The following is a 22,214-nucleotide window of genomic DNA, read 5'->3' on the forward strand; positions in this document are numbered from 1 at the left end:
GATAGGAGACATGTCTCCCCCTGACCAACAAGCAGCAAAGATCGGACCAGATAGATAAGGAATTAAGGAACACGAAGTTGGAAACGGCTCCCTACCTCAAACTTCTGACCAGGAAACATCCTCCGGATAGGCTATAACAAATAAGGTAGAGATAGGAGCAACCCTGCAGGAGATGACATTAGGTCCAGGGCACAAGAATATGGATAAATAGAAATAGAGAGTCTCAATAATAAGGGACTCCTATGATCCAGAAGCAAGTTTTAATAAGTATAAAATATATATTCAAGGATACCCCAGTATGATTAAGGAGAGTCCCAGAAATAGCTGATCAGAAGACTTTAAATAATTTAACAGAACAGACCCAGAGAGTAAGAGGAAATAGGAACAACAATCGCCCCCGAGCAGAATAAGATGACGTTATACAACAGGTTCCAGAGGCTAGGAGTGATAAGGTCGTAAAAGAAAGGAAGCGACAAAGAGAAAAATTCTTACTAAATCGCAATCTTCTTGGATTACTCTCACCTACCGAACTGATAGTATATCTGGCATGAGCAGGGAGACGAGTTACAAGCAAAAGCAAACAACGCCTATTATGTAGAGAAGAGCGAAAAAAGTGTATACCCCGTATTACTGACTCTTTGCATCATGGGACAACTCGGCAAAGGGGAGAACCCGTGTATTTCCAATCTTCCGCGTCCTAAGTGGAAACAAAGCCCCAACAAACAAACAGGTTAAGTTCCTAGAAGGACAACCACCAACCGAGCCCCTCAAACGGCTGTAAGGAGACCACAACACAAGAAGCAGGAGGTTCATGGCCGAGGAGCCGGCCCAGGCTCTAGACAAGCCCAGCATAGGGCTGGCGAAAAGTGTAAATCCCATTGATTTTATGAACCCCGAGGTATTACCACCATATCTAAGAAAGCAAAGCAGAACTAGTGATTGAGAATAATTCGAGAAGGAAGAGGATCAAGGGAGAATATTATACCAGAAACAGGCAATGATATAATAAAACTACTAAGGGGATCATAGTTCTAGATAATTATGTCGAAATCTTCATTCAAACTCTGTGTGATCATAGCGTATTTCCCTGAGTACAACTCCAAGTCCCCAAGCCAACAAGACCAGCCGCTTGGCCCCAGGAGCACACACGTATAAGATAATGATTAAGTAGTGCAATGAGTCTCAGTATGTAGCGAGAAATTATCTCACAGGAGAGGACTGATATATACTAAGGAGTTAGCACAGCAGCAAGAGTTCCAAATTAACAACTATCAGAAGTAAATTGATTAGATTTGAGGAGCCCCTCTACCTTTAGAGCAAACTATCCTTCCAAATGAGGCAGCCTGAGGTCAAATCCCAAGGAACTATCCATTAGTCAAGAATTTGATGAAGAATCAGAAATCTACTATAAAACTCCTCCCCCCAGCCACAAAGCAGGAGAACATATACGAGGAGCATCATCTATACAGAAAATCCCAGATCTACCGTAAAGCGTACATTAAGAAAAGATTTATAAGAATGAAGCTCAGAATTTGTCTATAACAGGCAAAGTCAGGAGGCTACAAACACCCGATTGAGGAGTAGCCATCCAAGAAGAAGGCACACCAGAGGCAAAGAATCCAGGTGACAAAGACGACACAGGTCCAGGAGAACGCAGCCCAGGAAACCAAACGCCAATGAAAACCTTCAAATCCACAGACAAACCGTGAAATCGCCCCTGAAGATGATCTGACTGTTAGATAAGCCTATAACTCCATCAGAGTGAATATGAAGAGTAGTAATGACAACTCAAAACAGGTCCTGAATTATCCTCAACCAGCTCCAATCCAGAGCAGGAATGGGCCAGCCACCTCCACCTTCTATCGATGGCAGAACATAGGTGTTATCTCACCAAGCTCAGACGAGAAGAATACTGTCCCACCAAAAGGAAGCCCCCAAAATGGATAAAGAGGTTTATCATCATCACAAAACAGAAATAGAGTGGACACCATCGTCTGAAGGCCATCACGAAGCCAAAGGAAAAGAAAAAAAGTCAAGAAGAAAAAACCAATTAAGAATCTCTCCTGAAGAGACGAGGACTCGCCGAAAACAACTATGACGACAAGTTCAATAGGAGATCCAGAAATCCTGCCTCAGGCCGTAAAAAATGAAATCTATCCCTCCCCCCCTACTAATCCGAAACAGAGACAATCCAGGGAGGATTCCCCACTCTATCTTAATGAAATATTTCCCAAAGCTCATCTCATGGATGAGTAGGATTAGATAAGGAACAGAAACAGAAGAAATTAATCAAGAGCCAAGACAAGCAGCCCCCTTTCCCAGCTCAGTACAGCTTGGAGGATTACAACATCACACCGAAATAATTAAGAATGAAAAAATATGACCCAAGATGAACTACCCGCATCCACCTCAAAAGACGAATAGGGGCCTCTCAGGAAACAAAAAAACATCCAAACAGGAGTAGTTCTCCGCCAAGAAGAAGGCAAACCCCCAGAAGGAGAATCAGGGCTTAGCTTGATGTTCCTCAAAACAGTAGTCTGAGGAATCTTCATTGCGGAATAGGAACAACTAATACCCCAAGGACCAAACAGCAGACCGATATTATCTCAGGAGGATCACTCCAAATCAACAGCATCCACAACTCCCTATCTCAAAAAGGGACAAGATAGAGGAGAGCGATTATCGTCTGAACCTAAGGGCCGGAATGAGGACACGCCAAGGAGAAGAATGCAGGAGCGTCCGGGATGAAACCACGGAGAGGATAGCGTAATGGTATGTCTAGCCTAAGGAAAAAGCCGTAATGATAAACTACGAGCCCGATTTCAGGTGACCGATCCCGGGAGAACGAGACAGGCAGAAAGAGTGCGTTATCCCGTGCAGCCACCACATCCATGGATTAAGCAATGAGCAACAGTAGTCGAGTAGTTAAAGACTGATTTCTCAAGTAATAAATGGGAATTAGGAATCAGATTCCCCAAACAACCCTCTAGCAGAGCTAAGAATTAAAGAAAGAGACCGTCATAGCAAGCTCACTGAGCAGCTCAGCGTCCGAGGGAGGGAGTATTCATGAGAAGGTATCTACATATTTCCCAAAATCTATCTGAAGAGGACAGAACACTCTCTCAGAATCTATTAGGGACTCATGAATGCAAAGGAGTTAGTCCCGTGAAGTATTTCCTTATGCAACCAGCAACTGTGTCCGTCCTTATAGTTTACGGTCCAGAGAAAAGCCAAGAGACAGTAGAAATCTCCAATATCGCATCCTAACGGAAATACCCGCCAAATCAGATGTCAAAAATTATAGTATCATTAATCCAGGAACTATTACCCAGACAACATCAGAGTCCAACCCCCAACTCCCCAACGACTAGGAGAGGTATGATTAAGGACGTCAGTCCAAAAATAAGGGCAATCAAGGAAAACCTTACGAGGGGAAGGAGCTGAATTAATCTAAGCCAAATTAAATAGGCAACGCCTTCATGACGTCAGTCGAAAGACCGTACAAGACCAATAACTTCCCACAAAAAAAAACCTGTCCCTAAGGTTAGAATTACTCAAACCGACACCGAGTCATTAAGTCTGGATGACAGATGGACCCCTAAGAAATGAGAAGACAAGAAAAGGCCAAGACTAGCTCCTTCCCCGTTTATACAAATGACGCCACCTCATTTCACTGGCTAACGGAGCAAGAGGCGATCCTACAAGGACATTTAAGAGGAAAACTCCCGAGATATAAACCGCCCCGAGCTAGGAAGAGGATCTCCTTCCCTGCAACTAATCAGTCACGTCAAAGCTAGGGGCGCCGAAGGAACATAATACTTGAAGAACAAGACAAAGCAGAAGGACAAAAGTTGAAGTACGCCTCACTCGACCACCCGTGGGTGATGAAGGAAGCCTAGGAGAAGGAGAAGCAATTGAAAAGAGCGGCAACAGGTGAAAGTCATTATGCCTTATTCAGATCACTGAGACTCCGCAAAACGAGGAGCGTAAAAAAAGCGGCCTAAGATACCGAGGGGAGTTAAGCTTAGGCGGAAGACCAAAGAATAAGTCAAAGTGCCAAAACTCAAGCCACAGGGACAAAGGCAAGCCACAGACAGGAGGGAATCGCCAAGCGAGTCGCTAACTCTGCCACGGATTCACCAGTATTTTTAAAAGATGAAGGAATCTCTTTAAGGCTTAGGAGAAATAAAGCGGCAAAGGGGAGATATGGAATAGATCCCAAGGGGCAGATCTAGTCAGGGCGCCAGCGCGGACCCAGCACGACTGACAGCCAGCAGGCTAAGGCAGGAATAGCATAGACCAAGAATCTTATGCAAAAGAGAGGGATATAGTTGCAATAGGGAAACTCCGTATCCAGAGATTTATTCACCAGTAATCTGAGGGGCCCCTAGTCGTTTCCCCCAATATCCGAACAGGAAGTTAAGAGGACCACAAGATTAGCAGGAAGGATTTCGCAAGTGAGTTCGCCACGGTTGGAGAATGGGATGAGGAGGCATCTGAGTTAATTGAACTAAGAGACCCCGGGACGCTAGGATTCAAGATCCCATAGGGGGAGGATCGAGAAAGAAGTAAGGGACAATGGAGAGAGACGAGACAGAAACTCTCGAAAAAGAGAGGGTGGAAACCTCAGCATCTGAAATATTCGGCAGCAAGAATCTGCAAAGGTGAAGGAACTCGTGAAATGGCCAAAGAGGGAGGACAATGAGGGACAGGATAATCCAGGACTTTCAAGACACCTTGGCGGAACTTTTGAGAGGGAAAACCAAAGGGGGGACCTAAGGTCTATTTCAAGATTCATGAATTATCAGTAAAAGAAGATGAGCCAGAATGGATTTCCCTTTTCAAGCTATATGGATCATCTTCTGTCTGAGGGCACCAAGGGCCAGTGTGAAGGGAAGCCGCAGGAGACACAGTCGAGGCTATGTACCATCAGGAACGGGAAGTTTAATACGGATGAGAAGAACACATGGTTAGAACCGTATATCAGATCAAAGACAGGGGGAGAGGTCAAGACAGTCCTCGAAGCTAGTGCTTCAATTTGTAAGAATATGGAAAAGTGGGCTATGGCGTTGGTGAAGGCCGCAAGAGCTCATAATACATTTGAAGAAACTCCAGATTGTAGTATTGATGGGCTTGGATTAGGATTAAGGAGCGGAACAAGCTCAGGAAGATGTCCAAGAGGGAGACTCTCACTCGAGTGGAATGAGTATAGCAAGAGCGATGGATTGACCAAGAATAGTTCTTCTTGGAGGAGGTTGAGGGTATGTCAGGATATAGTGGAGATGATAGTTGAGATTTTCGGCATAGGATATAGGCAGAAGCAGTTTCCAATAGCCCCACGGGGGCAAGGGGGGTTATGTGACTCAATATATAAAGGATTGGCCAGCTGGGGGGGTCAACGAGTAGCCCAGATGATAATGAAGGAGTGGTATACACAACAGGTTAAAATGAGAACGGGAGGACAGGATTATCTAATAAGAGGGAAGGATTTTTTTGAGTTGATTCAGGAGATTATTTGGGGCACCGATAAAGCCGATAAGATGTTTGGCTGCACACCGTGCGAGCAAACCTCTGAAACACAACCAACGGACGAAGTCCAGTGGTGTGACATGAGATTAAGTGGAGAGGACCAATCCGTAAACCGGCTTGCCCCGGGCAACGCCTCCCAAAAGGCCTCAAGGGGTGCTGAAGGCGAAGACGTCTCAGGGGTATCCTCGGATTCACACCCGGGAAGACAACAGACGGGTTCACATTTGCCAGGGAGGGACTCGGCACCGGTACCCAAGCAAGAGCAGGACCTAGAGGAGGGGGATGTGGGGCCTAAAGGGGGTGTCTCATCGACGCCTTCAGGAGGGATTGAAGAGACAACAGCGAACGGGGGCTTTATCTCAGAAGTCCTAGGAGGTGGGGCTTCCCTAGTGTTAGGACTGGGGGCGTCCTATGGTCTGTATAGAGTATTTCGTCGTAATAGAGTAGGGTCAGCCAGCGAGAGGAGGTCAGGTGTCTCAGGGACGTTGGGGTATGCAATGAGATAACATTAGAATCGGATGAGTATGGGGGTTTTGGGCTTAGAGTTCAACGTATAAGTTTAGGGTTTGGCGTTAGACGATCACGGTTCGTTTTAGGTTTCAGGGTTTTCGGGGTGCAATTTAGGTTGTAGGTTTAATGTTTGGGTTCACGGTTTACGAGTTAGAGTTGAGGGTTCAGGTTTAGGGTTCAAGATTGAGCGTTTAGATTTCAGGGGCAAGTTTCATGGTTTCACGCTTTTAGATTTAGGATTTAGTGTTTAGGGTTTACGCTTTAGGCTTTTCGCTTTAGGGTTTACGGTTTACGGTTTACGGTTTATGGTTTAAGGTTTAGGGTCTACGGTTTAGGGTTTATCGTTTAGGGCTGTGGGTTCTGGGATTACGTTTAGGGTTTAGGCTTCACATTTAGGATTCACCAGGAACATTTGGCATTCAGGGTTTCGGGTTCAGGGTTTAGTGGTTAGCTTTCAGGTTCGAGGTTTCCTTGTTTAGGGTTTAGGGTTCCTTTTTTAGGGTTTAGTGTTTATGTCTAGGCACTAGGGTTTAGCTTTCAGCGTTGATGTCCCAGGTTCAGGTTTTAGGGTTTAGGGGACAATTTCAGGGTTTATTTTTCAGGGATTAGCTTAAGGCTTTAGGGTTAGATCTAGCGTTTATTGTTCCGGGTTTATGGTTCATGGTTCAGGATTCTAGGTTTAGGCTTAGGTTCTCCGCTTAGGGTTTATGATTCAAAGTATATGGTTTAAGGTCTAGCTTTGAGGCTTCAGGGTTCAGCGATCACGGCTCAGTCTCTAGTCTTAACGGTCTTTCCCTTAGGCATTATATCTCTGCAGGTACATTCATGGTGACCGCCTCACTAAGCTTCTGTTTTGGAGTTGAATCATTACATTTTCCCCCGGGTTCTTATGCTCTCTTTTACGGAATTCTGCCCCTGTCCTTACTTTCTGTGGTTTCATTCTTCAGCTTCTAGCGCCTCTCGAGTGTATACCCTAGGGTCTATACCGGGGGTGTTTAGGGGTTCATCGTTAGGCTTCACTTATGCCGGTGTCCGATTCTGATTTAGAGTTTAGGACTTAGGTGATATATTTCTTTGCTTGCAGTTGGACTCTGCTGTTTAAGCTGCTGATGGCTTATTTTATGTTATGGGCATAGGTCCTTGGCATTTGTATTAGCCTTTTGGGTTTAGGGTTCAGGGCTCACATTTTAAGGTTTATGTTGAGGTTCTGGTATTCATTGTCCACCATTTGCCTTCTATTTTCCAACCTCTAGATGTCATGGTTCTAGGATGTATGGTGTAGTGCTCAGGGAGCACTGTTTTGGGTCCTATATTTAGGTATTACTCCTCAAGGTGTACCCTACAGGTGTCATGGCTTATCCCTCCGGCGTTACTACTATAGATCCTAGTGCTGAGGAGGCTGTTCCTGGACGTAACTTTTCTGTTAATGTGTATTTCTTACGGCTTATACCAGAATCCTTCTTGTATGTTAAGCTTCTTGATTTTGGGTTCAGTACTCCCTCTTTATCCTCAGCTGTTTGGGTTCACCTTTAGATGTGTAGGTTTTGCATTCTATGATTCATCCCCCTGTAGCTTGGCTCTTACGGACGAGATGCTCCCGGTTGACTCTTCGGCTTGATTTTGAGGATTTAGGAATTCCCCCCGGTTTCGTCTCTTGGGTGTAATTCCTTGGCCGTATGGCTTAGGCTTAGATTCCATATTGTATGACCTAAGGTCGAGGATTTAGCCTTAATGATTTAGATTTGGTTTCCAAGAATTGAAGTTTACGGTTCAGGGCTTCGGTTTCCTTATTTCAAGGGGTCACCTGTACTTTATACGCTGGGGGACTTCGGGTTATGGGAGGGGGGTTCTCTGTAGTTTGTATTGCTTATTTTTATAGCTCCCGAGCTGAGGTTTAGGTCTTAGGGGTTATTCCTAGCTTTAGGCCCCCGACTCTGCCCCTATTGTTCGTTGCTCCTGGATTATTCTGTATTGTTTATTGACTGCTTCTGAGTGTGCCTTTGTTCTACTCTAGCTGTTACGCTCAACTTATAATTCCTCTTGTGTTGTTGTCCCTGTTGCTGGGTTTAGGGCTTATAATTTCGAGACTTTCTTTCTCTATTACGACTCAATTTCTTAGGGGTCTGCGTCCAGGATTGACGCCTAAGAGGCACATTTCGGCTTCATGCTCATGGTTCAAGACTATCGCGTTAGGTTCAGAGTTTATTCTTTAGGAGTTGACTGCTCATGCTTGGGTGTCTATAGTTCCTGGTTATTGTCCTTGCAGGTACTGTTAACTTCTTAACTTTCATTTCTTATGCTGTATCTCTTAGCCCAGAATGATTAAGTTTCCGATTTTGGATTTAGTCCTTGGAGTCTAAGCCTTTCTCTTGCTGTGTTAATTCCTGGGCTTTAACCTTTATGGGGCGTCAGGTATGGCTTATGGATCCGTGATGATGAAATAAGTTCCATGCTACATGCACTGTGGGGCACATGCAGTGCTTAGGCGTAGAGAATGGAAATGTATATCGCAGAAGTAGGTTGTCCGTCCCTGCCCCTTTCCTTTATTATATGGTTTCTATCTCGTACTGCCTAAGCTGTGCTGTCGGCCTTGTGCCTGAGGCTCCTTGCTGTTTCCATTATTGCCTAGGCCTGTCGTTCCTCTGTTACGCTCCTTTTTGGTTTAGGTTCCTTTAATTTTGAGGGCTGCAAATTTCTGGAGTTGTGTTAAAGAGTACATTTCTCTCTATATGTTTTACCTGTACTCCTTGGGTCTTTGGCTTCAATTGTATGCAGTTACTTTGCTGGGGGTAAGCACCTCTCTCATCCGGGTTTTACTCAGGGCATTGCGCTGTCGATTTATGGTGCTTTGGTGTTGGGTGAAGTTTTATTTCTCACTCTGTACTCTTTAATGTCTAGGATGAATGCTTTATTTCTTATTCCTCTGGTTCCACTCCTGAGGGTAGTGGTCAGGCTTCACCTTCTATGTTTATGCCTGCTGGTCCCCGTGTATTGCCGGGGTGTTGTTTCTACTTCTTAGTGGATATTAGTATTGTTTGATAAGTTGTGTTAGGCTGGGAAGATTGGTTGATTAGGCGCCTTTTGTACTGTGATCAGCCTTAGGTTTCTAGGATTTAGGGTGTAGTGTTTCGGTTTTACGCTTTGGGCTCTAAGCTGTATATTTCATGGCTCAGCCTCCACGGTTTATGGGGGAGGCCTGTGGCTTAGCGTTTACTGGCACCCTCTATCCTTTATTCTTACGGTTAATTCTTTACATATGCCTCCTTATTCCTGCTGCTTGTTTTTATTTCTTATCTCCTTAGGCTTAGGATCCCCTGCCATATCTTGACGGTGTACGGGTCAGATTCCATGGTGGCCGATTCAGTTTTACCGTGTAGGACTGATCGGATACCCTTAGTGTCTATCTGGGCCTGATGAAGTGTATGGTGGTCCTTGCATGCCCTAGGTTTACGGTGTATACTGTTTGTGTACTGTTCAACGCTCAGGTGTATGTGCTATGGTTCATGCTGCAAAGTGTTTTGGTTTATTCGGTCCTATTATTCTTCAGGGTATCTCCCCGAAGTTTTTTGCGCTAGGCATCATGTTTAGTTTGTACTGGTATTAATTTGGGGCGTGATGTTGTATTGCTTCTTCTTTACTTGTTATGGTTTTGATATGTGCTGTATTAATTGGTTCTCAACGTCGAGTTCTTGTGTTGTATGATTTATTGTGCAAGCCCTATGGTTAAAGGCTTATCCTTCCTGTTTCTGGTTGTGTCATCAACCTCTAAAGTCTATTCTTTACGGTTAACCATTTAATGCTTTTTGCTCGGGATTTAGAGGTCTTACCTTAAGCAAGGGCTCACAATCATCATTGCCCACTCTGCGTCCCTAGGTGATGTTCGTTCCCCTTCGATTTACTTTATTATTTCCTTCTTCCTGTGGTAATCGTGCGCTGCTTGGCTTCCTTTAACGCGCCTCTTTTTATCTCCTCTCTGTGGTCTCTTCTTAGGTGTCTGGGAAGATATAATCAACCATATATTTGTAGATTCTTTATTACTCTGCCCATATTCAAGATATCTTAAGTGTCTTAATATAAATATACAGAACAATCAATGTTCAGACTCTGGCTGTTTCCTTCATTGAGATATATACAGAGGGACAACAGTCTTACTGATCTAGTACTACTTCCTCGGCTCCTTTATTTTGATCCCTTTCCCATAGGATATATTTCTAAAATCTTGGAGTTATACATGCACCGATGACGCGCCGAATTATAGAGCACATATTCATCTATATTAATGTTAATCTATACTGTTGTAAGATCTGTTGCCCATGAGTTGTCTCTCATATTCAAATGTGTATCTTCCTGTTTGTCTATGTCACTACTGAATTCCTCTTAATAATATGGATATTATGGGAGGGGTACACAACACGTTTGCTGCTTCAGGATTCTTTGACTGTTTTTATTGAAATGTGGCAACACAAGTTGAATGATTTGTATTTATCACCTTATTTCTTGCTTCTACAAGGAATTCCTACAATGGACTTTTGAGTACAGGCGATTATAGGACAATACCGCACAACTCTTTCATCCACTCTGAGAGGAAATATGCTGTCGGTTGGGAATTTCACTGGGGTGTTGGAGGGCTTGTGTGTTCATAGGAATTAGATGTATATGTGAAGTCCATTAAATTATCCCTCGTATTTATCTGAGGATAATAAGAGTCACAGTGACAGATATCATGCTTATTACTGCTATTCAGGCACAACTATCATATATTCATACTATGACTGTTCGTATCTTATGTTTTATCATGCAGAACAAAATCTATCACTCAGATATCACCGCTTTGAGATACAGAGAAAAGGATACGGATAAATAGTATAGATCATGTTACTTTTCTTCTACAGACAGACCTATTAAGCTTTGTCAGAATTGGAGAAGATTAATACTGCGGTGCTAATTTATCTGTTTCTTCATGTGCACAGACGTAAATAGCGTTCATTAGTTGGTGGCATTCCTATAGTTCATACGAAATTGCGAGATTTCTTACTTATACTTACAATATATGCTGATTATAATCTCATTGTGGACAATCAATCGTTTATATCGGAATTGTTAGATTACCGTTCTGTATTAATGTTGTGTGCAGTCTGAATAAACATGCTCTTTCTATAAAATTATATCTATGACTATGATATATTATACTGTATACTCGCATTGTGCAGACATTATTCGGTTGATCTCTTTGGTGTCAAATCGCAAAGCTATCAGTAATTTATTGCTACTACTTGGAACAGGAAAGCAGATAATGAGTGGCGAGATGGCTGTTACCATGTCTATTATTAAATTGCAAGAAAATGTCTTCCCAATCTTTGATAAGGATATCTTAAATGTTCTCTATTGGTTGTCAATTTGCGATCTTCACTTTGTATATATATTTGTATGCCTATGGAGGAAAGGTTCTATGAGAATTAGAAAGAAATTTAGAGGAAGAATCCACCCCCCCCTAAGAGAAGAAATTGCCGTCTCTCCTGTTCAGATAAGAATATAAGAGACAATCAGTGGGTTGAAGGTAATCTTGTGGTGTATGTTTGCTTTACTAAAATAGACTCCTCACTATAATGATAGTATATGAGCAGGCATAGCCCAATTTTGTATAATGTCTTCAGTACTTCTTAATTATGTTTTGTATAAACTATTATCCTAACATTACATAAAGGCAACTGTCGTTTATCTAGGAAGAATAGTGACATTGGTTTTAAATGTGATTATTAGGAATTAGGGAGGATATCGTAGGCCTTTGTTAATATATTTTATTTGAGCGCATTAATGTAATTATTAATGGAAGTATCTATATTTATTTATGAGGGATGTTTATGAATCAGTTCATTCATGCAGTTTTGTACTGACATTTTATGATGTATAAGAAGAGTTTTCATTATTTCCATTAAATATCTTCTAGAGAAGTATGAGGCTTCTTATCTAAACTCGGAACTGGCAAAGTCAATGTGCAGACTGCCCAGAGCCGCTATTCTACCTTAATGTAAAAAAGGATTCTCAAATGAGGACTAATGCCGTTGGCAGGGGTATACAGTAAAGTGCGAAATTCTGGTAGTGAATCGAAGATAGGTTTCACTCTAAGAAGTGGATCATATTAAAGGAGATATTCATAATGTGCTATTATGATCTTGCACGTACATACTGTATAAATATGCATCTGATTTAGGGAAGGCATCCCCTAAGTATTAATGAACACCATTATGGACGTTCATGTCTGTACTTAATAATTGTAATATGTAATAATACAATTTTAAGTTGTATGCGTCAGTACCACTGTTTCTATAGTTATATTGGAATCTCATTTTATGTCTTGTATTATCAGTATAGGAGAATGACTAATGTCTTTGGGACATATTTGAGGATTAATGAAGGAATTAGGCGTTAAGAAACACAAGATAAAGAATCTGTACTTTTTAATTCTGAGCGGGATATATCCTCAGAATGGCAACCCGTTCGACAGGATTTGGGAATTTCTCCCTAGCTTACCCTATAAGGAGTCCATCTGGATATTTTCTATGTTAATTGGACGAGACGCGAAGACAGAGTACCCTGTGGACCTGTAGCTTCTCCTGCTGAGTTCTGCTATAAAAATGTCCTTTCCAAGATAGATGCAAAATGATTGCAAAGGAATACTAACACATATTTAGGCCAGTTATTTGAAGTTATACAGTATATTCTGGTTCACTGAATGCATTGTAATTAGAGTTAGTTAGAATACGGTGTTGTTTCTTTAATAGTACAAGACTCCATGTGTGTAATTTAAGAGAGTAAAAGGATGCTCCTAAGTGTCATCAAATCGAGCGTCCCTATTCGTAGTTTTAACTGCCATAGAACGCGAACTGAGGAAGATATGGAAGGGTAGCACAAATGAGGAACAGGCCAATCGCTTCTTAGAGTGATCATTACATGTACATTTCGGTAGAAGTTAATAAATTTCATAAGGAGCCCCTTAAAAATCAGGAGGATATCTATCATTTCCCTGTTCCTTTCGACTTCCCGTGTTCATCTTTTTTTGATTCATTATTTTGCGTTTATTGTTGATTGTGAACTCCGTAAGGCATCTCTGGAAAGTATTCTTGCGCGGTATAAGAGTAGACACATGTGCAATGATGCCCCGTTAATAATGCATAACGAGAGGCCTTCGTGTACGAGGAAAAGCAAAGAATTGGGACAAGTTAAGTATAAAATATATCAGATGGTGTCATTGAACTGTATAGAAGGCATATATTATGAAATTTAATTCGGTTCAGCAAAGTACCTCCTCATTTGAAGCATATGAGTGCTTCGTAATTTATAGACGGATGTCATGAATAGCTGAAATATTATGAAGTAAGAGAAAATATGCTCCTGGCATGGTGTTCTGAACTATGTGAATCACACGAAATATACGCCTCTTATCTATATGATATTATATGTAGTACCACAATTCAAAGTAGTATGCGAGATGAATTCATTTTTCTATATAATTTTTGGGGGGTTATTCTAGGGAGCTGAAGCTAAGGGAGGATGAGGACGTAATTTTTATATTCCGTAAAACCTGTCAACATAAGGATAAGAGAAGCCGCAAAATTAATGAACTATACAAACAATTCATGTTGCAGAGAAGAAATGTTTCATCCATTGCAATTTTTTTACGAATTTTCACACAGCATCACGTAATGAAAGATCCGACAAGACAGAAAAAACAGAAACACTTTATAATGTTCCATAATCTGCTTACAGCAATGTATATGTCACGATCACTTTATCTACACCTAATACTAAAGTTCATCGGAAAAAGAGCATCACGGGAGAAAAATGCGTGGAAATTTAGTTTCTAGTGAATACTGGGTAGTATGCAAAACTCCCCCACTATGATGTTCGCAACTTCTTAAGGAGTTATTTCTTATTATTCTTCACTAATTCATTACGTAACTGAATCTCTCCTTGTGGACATTTTCAAGGGCGAAATGAAGAGTAATGAGTCCTATTATAGAGTCCTCCTCCTGCATGGGCGGCGGTAGCATTATCTGGTTTATCGTATAAATAGTCCTATGTAACCTGTATTATATTTGAATTTCCAGCTGATATTTTATGCTATATTGATGCAGAATGCAATTAGTTGTATGGTGCTTGGTCCCTACTACACTACTTGTGGTATGGTATAACGTGTAAGGTGTAGGATGTTAACGAACGTATATTTACCGACAATTCAATCTTAGCATAGTGAATGTGGATATAATATGTATCCACCACAATTTTTGAAAGCATAAAGGGTTCCAATTAGCTGGTGATAGTGTAAAAGGAATTATGGTTGGAGAAAGTTCTGTCTGATAATATACAAGGGGTGAGCATTTTTCTTTGTGATGCCATTCCTGTGTGCCTCTGGACTGGTACAAATACAAAGCGGCATCTTTTATGTCTTTCTTCTTCCCTATCCTTTCTCTTTTATACTCAGATGAGTTTCCGACGTAGTTTGCAAAAAGGAAGTGGACGGGGAAATATGAACAGGTCTAAATGTGTTTATACAGGCCATCTGTCAATGGGCGTATATGCATTCTGAACATTGAGGTAAACACTGACAAAGACACCATTGCAAATTCCTTAAGGGGAACATGCAAGTTCCTGTTAACATCATCTAATTCTATCATCCAGCATGGGTAACAAGAACCATGTGTCTTAAACAGTTGGACAATACGACTACGTTAAAACTAGACCAGGAATTGCATGATCTGATTGGGAAAGGATAATAGAATCGCCGTTTACACGTTAAATATTATGCTTCTTACCTAACACATCACGAACAATACTCCGTGCATCCTGAGGGGGTACATTCCCCTGATTGCCCCTTATGAACAGAATTAATTTTGAGATCAGAATTGTGGCGACGTACACCTATTCATTTATTTTAATAAAAGGAAGGTTTCAGAGAATAAAAAGCGCCAATATGCGTCGAGACATTGATATGATATCTGTTTCTTCCTGTTTTAGATAAATAATAAGTATTCATAATACTTGCTGTATGAGGGTGATGTTTATAATAAATCGTTCGAATGCTATACGCACGGCTTGGGGAACCTCTCATATCAATGAAAGGATTTTTAATTATTTATAGGAATCTAAACCAGGCGAGTCTTAATATGGCATGCATTGTTTATACGTGTATCTAATTTTAAGACATTAACACATATTTAAATATACACCAAGGATGAGGACTTCATATAATCCATTATGGATAGGACTACAGACAACAGAATAAAGAAAAAGAAAGAAGTAAAGAAAAATATCAACACATCAATTCCATGCAAGCTATAGCATTAGTGTAAATTTACATATTTAAAATATATTTCCTCATCGTATTCATGAAGAACATCGTTTCTGTTTGATGCCCGTTTATGTAGGGTCACAATTTATGCATAGAAAAAAAGAGAGGCACCTAAAGAAAATGCAAGTGTTGGGGTGGATCACATGCAAGGAAGAATTTTGTGCCCTATATCCCATGCAGACGCGTTTTGCTCGGAACGTGGATTTGTGCTTTATTTGACACTCAAGGAACACGCTTCTATAAGTAACACTTTATGTTTATTGAGATACATTACTTCTTTTGCGATCACGTTCGTCTGTGGCGCCAGCTTTATGAAGAACCTAAAGAATTAGTAAAAATGGAGGCGAATAATTATATGACAACAAACTTTAGTAATTTTTCCTTGATCCCTAGAATTGTACATATACCTATATATACGTATGTATACATATATATAGATCTGTGTGGTAATATTATGTTGATAAGTGGAATAACGCTAATATATTTCTTCGAAACAGTCGGGATATCAAACATGCCACACGTCAGTATACTGGGATGGGTATTGCACATGGTAATAATCCACATATTGGAATATAATGCTGATTTCGTACATATGGTGAGTTTCACGGGAGAATTCTTCTGAAAAGTGGGTGCGTATCTTTTTTGGTTCCTTTTTTTTTTTCTTTCTTTTCCCATACATTTTGCAATACTTGACATGTCCCTCATTGATGTGTACTGATTGTTGCGTGAGACTGTTCAAGCGAACTAAAAGCCGAGGTAACAGGGAATGTTTTTTCAAGATACAAAGTTGCCTACAATTGAACAAAATCTGTGAAAGATATTTCTGGTAAGTATTCAATTAATAATTAACTCAAGAAGTTTATAGTTATTTCTTTTGATAAAACAGCGCTCATTCATGTGAATATGATATTCTCTTAGAGGATATACTCTTTTGGATATTTAGTTCTAAGATCGGCTGAACACCTTATCATGCTTCTAATGGAACTGTTAAATGTCTCACTACATCAATTTAATATTAAATAAAGAAGAAACCCATTTCGAATAAGGAGATTGGCTAAATGGGAAAGAGTAGGCGGGTGAATAATAAGAATTAAGCGTTCTTCACCGTACAATAAGAGGTCGGAAGGACAAGATATTGCAATAATTATATTTAAGAATACCTTTTATCCTGTTACGCCAGGCGTTCACTACTAGAAGTTTGCTAACGCAGTCTGATTAATTTGGTCGAGAGCATTACCTATTATGGACAAAATTTAACAGGGAAGCAGAGGGGAGAATACCAGTATTACGTCTGTATGTGAAGCACCAGACCATACAGCGTAATCAAAGTATGTCAATCACAACAGAACCCGAATCTATAAACAGTGACAAGAATAATGATGCTGTGATTGACCCCAGATATAGATGAAACCCCAGGGAACAAACATATTGAAGGGATTTTGGGCGTGGTTATAATAAATTACAACCAGGACATCATAAAGATTAAGGGGAAATTCTAGTATTGTATCATCGATAGGAGCTGAGAATAACAGATATGTGTGCGTATAACCGAGTTTTCCATTCTGCATATCAGGAATTATAGTAAATTGAAGAAGGGACATACGGGATTCTTCATTTGTAGGTGTTAAGCGAATTTACAGTATAGGTATGAACTGCGGATGCATCAAATCCGAGAGGGAGAGGGAGCATATTGGCCGAAGAAATACAGGGAATTTCCATGCATCTATACATTGCTATCATTTATTGATAACAGCCTATGTGTTGTTGACCTCTTTACAGCATAACATGGAACATATATATACCCATGGATATACATACATGTATCTTCCTTCCCTTTTATATATGCGATTTGTTCATCTGCCAGAGAAATAAGAACAGTTAACATGATGGACTATGAGGATAATCAGGCGTCATACGGAGAAAGGGCTTCCTCAAGAACACAATCAGTGGGGGACAAAATATTATCGGTTATACACATCTTTAGTCAAGAAGAAGTGAGTCACAATTATATCCAAATTCAAATTAGAAAATTATTCATTTGGCATAAAAATGTACGCCTTAAGATTACATGGTTTTTCATGACGCTTCTTATCTATGCATAGATAAAAGGAGTAATATACTATTGAATTTGAGCTCCTATAATAAAAGGCTTAATTGGAGTTTCGACTTTAATTGCATGTTGCATACGATTGAGAATACTGTTATAGCGTTTAAAGGTGTTCATGCCATTATGTGGCTACTCCTATGAGTGTAATGCAATAGAGATATGGAGATCCAGTGAGTACAGCGTGAAATGGTGGGCTGTCGTGTTTATATGGCTTCTTTTATAGTTACCTTATAGTTGTGAATGCGTCTTTATGCCACATCCCTTTTGCGAGTGTGCTTTCTGATGTTTCCATATTTTCACCAGTATCCCCCCGCATGTTGCACTCTTCCTGTTTATGTTTTCTTCCCGTTTCTACATTCTTATAAGTATTTTAATTCATATCCCAGCTTCCTTGCCTATCAGTTCCCATGCCGCATAGTGCCTGCTGATGCGCCTTCGTGTCTATCATTCCCATGATTCTGTTTTATCATGTTTTTGCACTTTTATGAGAGTTGTCCTTCCTGGCGCCTCTTTCCTAAATATGCGTGTTCATGTGGCTTAATTTTGCGAAGGTGGTTTCATGTAGCGTAATTTGTCGAACGTGGTTTCACGTGGGGTATCTTCGCAAGTGTCGCCTTACGTGTGGTAATTTCGCGAACGTCGTTTCACGTGGCCTAATTTCGCGAATGTGGTTTCACGTGGGGTAATTTTGCCAACATAGTTTCATGTGGCCTAATCTTGCCAACGTAATTTTAGGTGGCGTAATTTTTCGCGGACGTGGCTTCATGTGGCTTCTTTCCCAAACTCCTTTCATGTGGATCAATTTTTTTGGGGGTCCCTTCGTGGGCTATACCGGTCGCACGCGCGCTGTGTTGTTTGGCTTTATTATATATATTTTTCTACTTAATTCTTTCATGAGGATACACCTTCTCTGCAGCATTTCTTTGACGAAAATTCCTTGGAGGGTTTTTTTATGATGACCTTTTTCGCAGCACCTCTATGAAGATACCACTTCCCCTGCCCTTCCTATGAATATGCCTTTATGTGCTGTATTTTTATCACGATTCTTTTTGTGTAGTTTTTTCCTCATGATGCATCTCTTTTCCTGCATTGTTATGATGCTCTCCCTCCGGGTCATTGCGCTGTTCTCGTGTCACGTCACTGTGATGCTTTTCCTTTGGGGTGCATTCCGTTAAGGATGCTTATATCTCGCATATCATTATAATAATGCTCCTTTGTTTCATATTCTGGCATAGCTACATCCTTGTTGTTGCGTCAATATCAAGATGTTCGGGTCTGTGTCATTTTTCTCAGGATGATATTTCCTGTTGAATTATTATTAAGTTCTCTTTTTTTATGTTGTGTCATTGTCAGGTATCTTCCTTCTGGGGCATCTTTCTTCCTATGATTTATTTTACCGCGTTGTACTTTTAATATATCCTTTCGTTCGCCATTTTTATAGAGACTGTTCTCTTTGTCGTGTCACTATTAAGATTCTTGTGTGTGCTGCATTTCCTCTCTGACGATAGTCCTGTCCTAGGGTGTTGTGATGAAGTTTCCCAGGCCATTTCATTATGAGAATTTTTGCTGGTGTAGCATTTTTACCAAGATTCTTCTTACCGCGTTATATGGATGATATCCTTCTGTTCCACTCTTTTATAAAAATGCCTTCTCTTTTTATCATGTTATTGCGATGGAATTTCCTCGCGACGCATTCTTCTTATGAAGATATTTCCGTTCCGCGGCATTCGTTATGATCCTATTTTCTGGTAGCAGTTTGAATATATTGTTTTGTGTCATTTCTTCTATATGGATGCTTCTTCCTCCCGCGGCATCGTGAAGCTGTTTCTTTGGGTGTCATGTTCTCTACGATGATGTACTTTTTTGCCGGCATTTTGAAGATTTCCTTTCGTGTGTGATTTCCTTTATGAAGATGCTCGTTTTCCGCGGCATGGTTAAGATGCTGTTGCGGTTTTTATTTTTTTTATGAAGATTCTTTTTTCTCCTGGTATCTCCCCGACGTTTCTCGGTTTCGTCTTTTTGAAGATCTTCTTTTGCATCGATTAGCGTCAAAATGTTTCTTCACGTTACATCATTGTGAAGAGGCCCCCCTGGTTTCAGTCTTCCGGATATGTTGTATTGTATGTCATTTTTTTTTATTAGAGATTTTTGTTCCTTAACATTCTGATGGACGTATTTTCCTTTTCTCTATGTGAAGCCATTATGAGGTCATTTCCTTCCTTTGGTTATTTATAAGGATGGCCACGTATGTGAAGTATAAATAGAATGACCATACTGATGTGGTAGCATTACTAAACAGGAATAATATACGCATGTTTGAAGGGGCACCTTTCTCCCTGGTGTATTATTCCTTTAAAAGTCATGATGTGCATGGAATACTATTATGTGAAAAATAGTCTTATGTGGGTAATACTGTTATTTGAGAAGCGCAGTTGGGTCAACGGTGAGGAATTTCCTGGAGTGTTATTGTAGGAAGCCTATTGAGGTGTCCGTACTCCTCATATGTGCAAAGTACTGACATGCTTATGGTTTTGTTACTTGAAAAACAGAAGGCTGCCAGGGGTACTCTTGTTTGCAGAATACTGGTGTGTGTTTATAAGCTTTTTACCGCGCCAGGATGCATGTGTGGTCCTGTTATTTGAAGTGTATGGATATTCTAGAATTCTTAATTAAACCGTACTAAGGTGTCTGGATTCTCAATAGTCCAGAATCCCGAGTTTCCCATGGTGTTCTTATAAGAACGCCCATGTAGCTCAGTTATCTGCATGACCTCCAGTGCAATCATACTAAGGTGTACCATTATGTGTTGTGAGTTATGGCATAATAAATATCATTATATTCAGAGTAGGATTTTATGGAAAAGTATGTGTATACGAACAATACGGTTATGTTCAAAGTATTGTTGTGTGGATAATACTTCTATTTAAATAGCGGAGTCTTCTGCTGATTATTCATGATTCGCAATAGCAATGTGAAGAGGGTACACACGCATCTATAGTACTGATATGTGGAGATAGCGGATGTGCTTGGTACACGGCTATCTGGATGGTGGAAAAGTCGAAACAGCACTATTAATTGATGTATTTGGGTGATAGGATATATGTGGCATAACCTTCTAACATGTGCGGAGAGCTATTGTATGAAGAGTGCACAATCTGGCATAATATTCTTATGTAAAGGATACTTTTGCTCCCAGTGTGTTAATGTGTTGAGTGCAGGGCTAATTGAAGGAAACTACTGTTATGTGAGGGGTGGTGTACCTCGATGAATAAGCCTATCCTTGGGTTATCATTATGTCAAGGGTCTTGATTTAAGTCTAATGACTTCATTAGAAAACGTGCGGGATTGCGAAGCTCCTATGGCCTATCTGTAATACTATTACTTAAAGAGTATTGCTACTCCGGGAGTATGATGATGTTAAGAGGAGTTTCTTGTCCTGAGTATTGATCTTCTAGGGGTGTTATTGTGCTATGGATACCATTCTATCTGCAATTATGTGCCTTCCTTATTAGGACTATATGTTTGGTACTATTCTTTGATAAGTACGCGTATACAATTGATACCGTCATGTTAACAGTACGATTGTTTGGATAATACCTTCATTTGAAGTGAACAGTTGAATGGGAAGTATCCATCAGTGGAGGTATCATTATGTGAAAAGTACATCAATATATGCCGTACTCATATCTTCGGAGTGTCCAAATGCGTCGTATACTACTATTCAGAGAATGACGGAATAACAACAGTATGGTTAATTAAAATATTCAGCGGCATAACATATATAAAATAGCCTTTTATCTTTTGCTAAGAGTTAAAGGATGGAGGGTATAGCAATTCCCGTAATAGTCTTATATGAGGGATACTATGCTGTGAACCACATGGACCTGTCCAGTGTTTCAACCTCTGAACAGCATTACAATTATGTACCAAGTGCTGTGCCTAGATGAGCCTGGCTGCCCCTGAGGTGCCATTATGTAAAGCGTCTGGATTTAAGTTTAATGGCCTGATAATATAAAGTAGCAGATTGTACAACCCCTAAGAATTGTTAGCCACACCATTATTTTGATCGTACTATAGTGTTAGGAGTACTATGATGTAAACCGTAGTCCTGTGTCTGAAATATCCATATTCTAGGAGGATCATTATTTGGAAAGCACTATTCCGTCGAGTGTATGAATATTGGAGCAGGATTCACGCGTGTACATTACGGATGTGTATGGATTCTGAATGGTGATGATTACAGAAGTTTTCGTAGTGCTGTTATATGAATGTACTAATGGTTGAGCTGTGGTAATATTTGTTGTGCATTGTTTTCTGAATAGAATACCTCCGTAGGTAGTAAGAATAATCTGGAGCAGTAAGTTGTGAGTATACTCATATGTGCGCAGTACTATCATTTAGGAAGTAGGCCTATGCACGAATTATAAGTGTTCCTGAGACACGGACATCTGAGGGGTTTGAACTCCGAGGCCCTGGATTTCCGTTTGTATTATACGAAAAACATTGCTGTCTGAGACTAGTAGCAATCGCTGAAGTATAATTATATTACGAACGGTGAAATGCGTAGAGATCCATGATTTTGGCATCACCGTCCTACCAAATGTACCGATGTCCCTAAATTACCCATATGTGATAATAATTTCTTAACTTTGAATGCTGATATTCTCACAGTACAATCCTGTAAATATTCCTACTGTGTGCGAAGTATTGATATGCCAG

At 40.5% G+C, this 22,214-nt stretch overlaps 2 protein-coding genes across 2 annotated transcripts; both read left to right on the forward strand.

The window, feature by feature from the left end:
* Nucleotides 1-4,817: 4,817 nt before the first annotated feature.
* C922_05403 (hypothetical protein) lies at nucleotides 4,818-6,035 on the forward strand (the record flags this gene model as incomplete). Its single annotated transcript, XM_008820974.1, has 1 exon — nucleotides 4,818-6,035. The coding sequence occupies one exon, from the start codon at nucleotides 4,818-4,820 to the stop codon at nucleotides 6,033-6,035; it is 1,218 nt and encodes a 405-aa protein (XP_008819196.1).
* A 6,414-nt stretch (nucleotides 6,036-12,449) lies between these two features.
* C922_05404 (hypothetical protein) lies at nucleotides 12,450-12,647 on the forward strand (the record flags this gene model as incomplete). Its single annotated transcript, XM_008820975.1, has 1 exon — nucleotides 12,450-12,647. One exon carries the CDS (start codon nucleotides 12,450-12,452, stop codon nucleotides 12,645-12,647), a length of 198 nt encoding a protein of 65 aa, XP_008819197.1.
* Nucleotides 12,648-22,214: the final 9,567 nt, after the last annotated feature.

The sequence above is a fragment of the Plasmodium inui genome (genome assembly GCF_000524495.1).
Source record: "Plasmodium inui San Antonio 1 unplaced genomic scaffold supercont1.67, whole genome shotgun sequence".
Taxonomy (NCBI): domain Eukaryota; phylum Apicomplexa; class Aconoidasida; order Haemosporida; family Plasmodiidae; genus Plasmodium; species Plasmodium inui.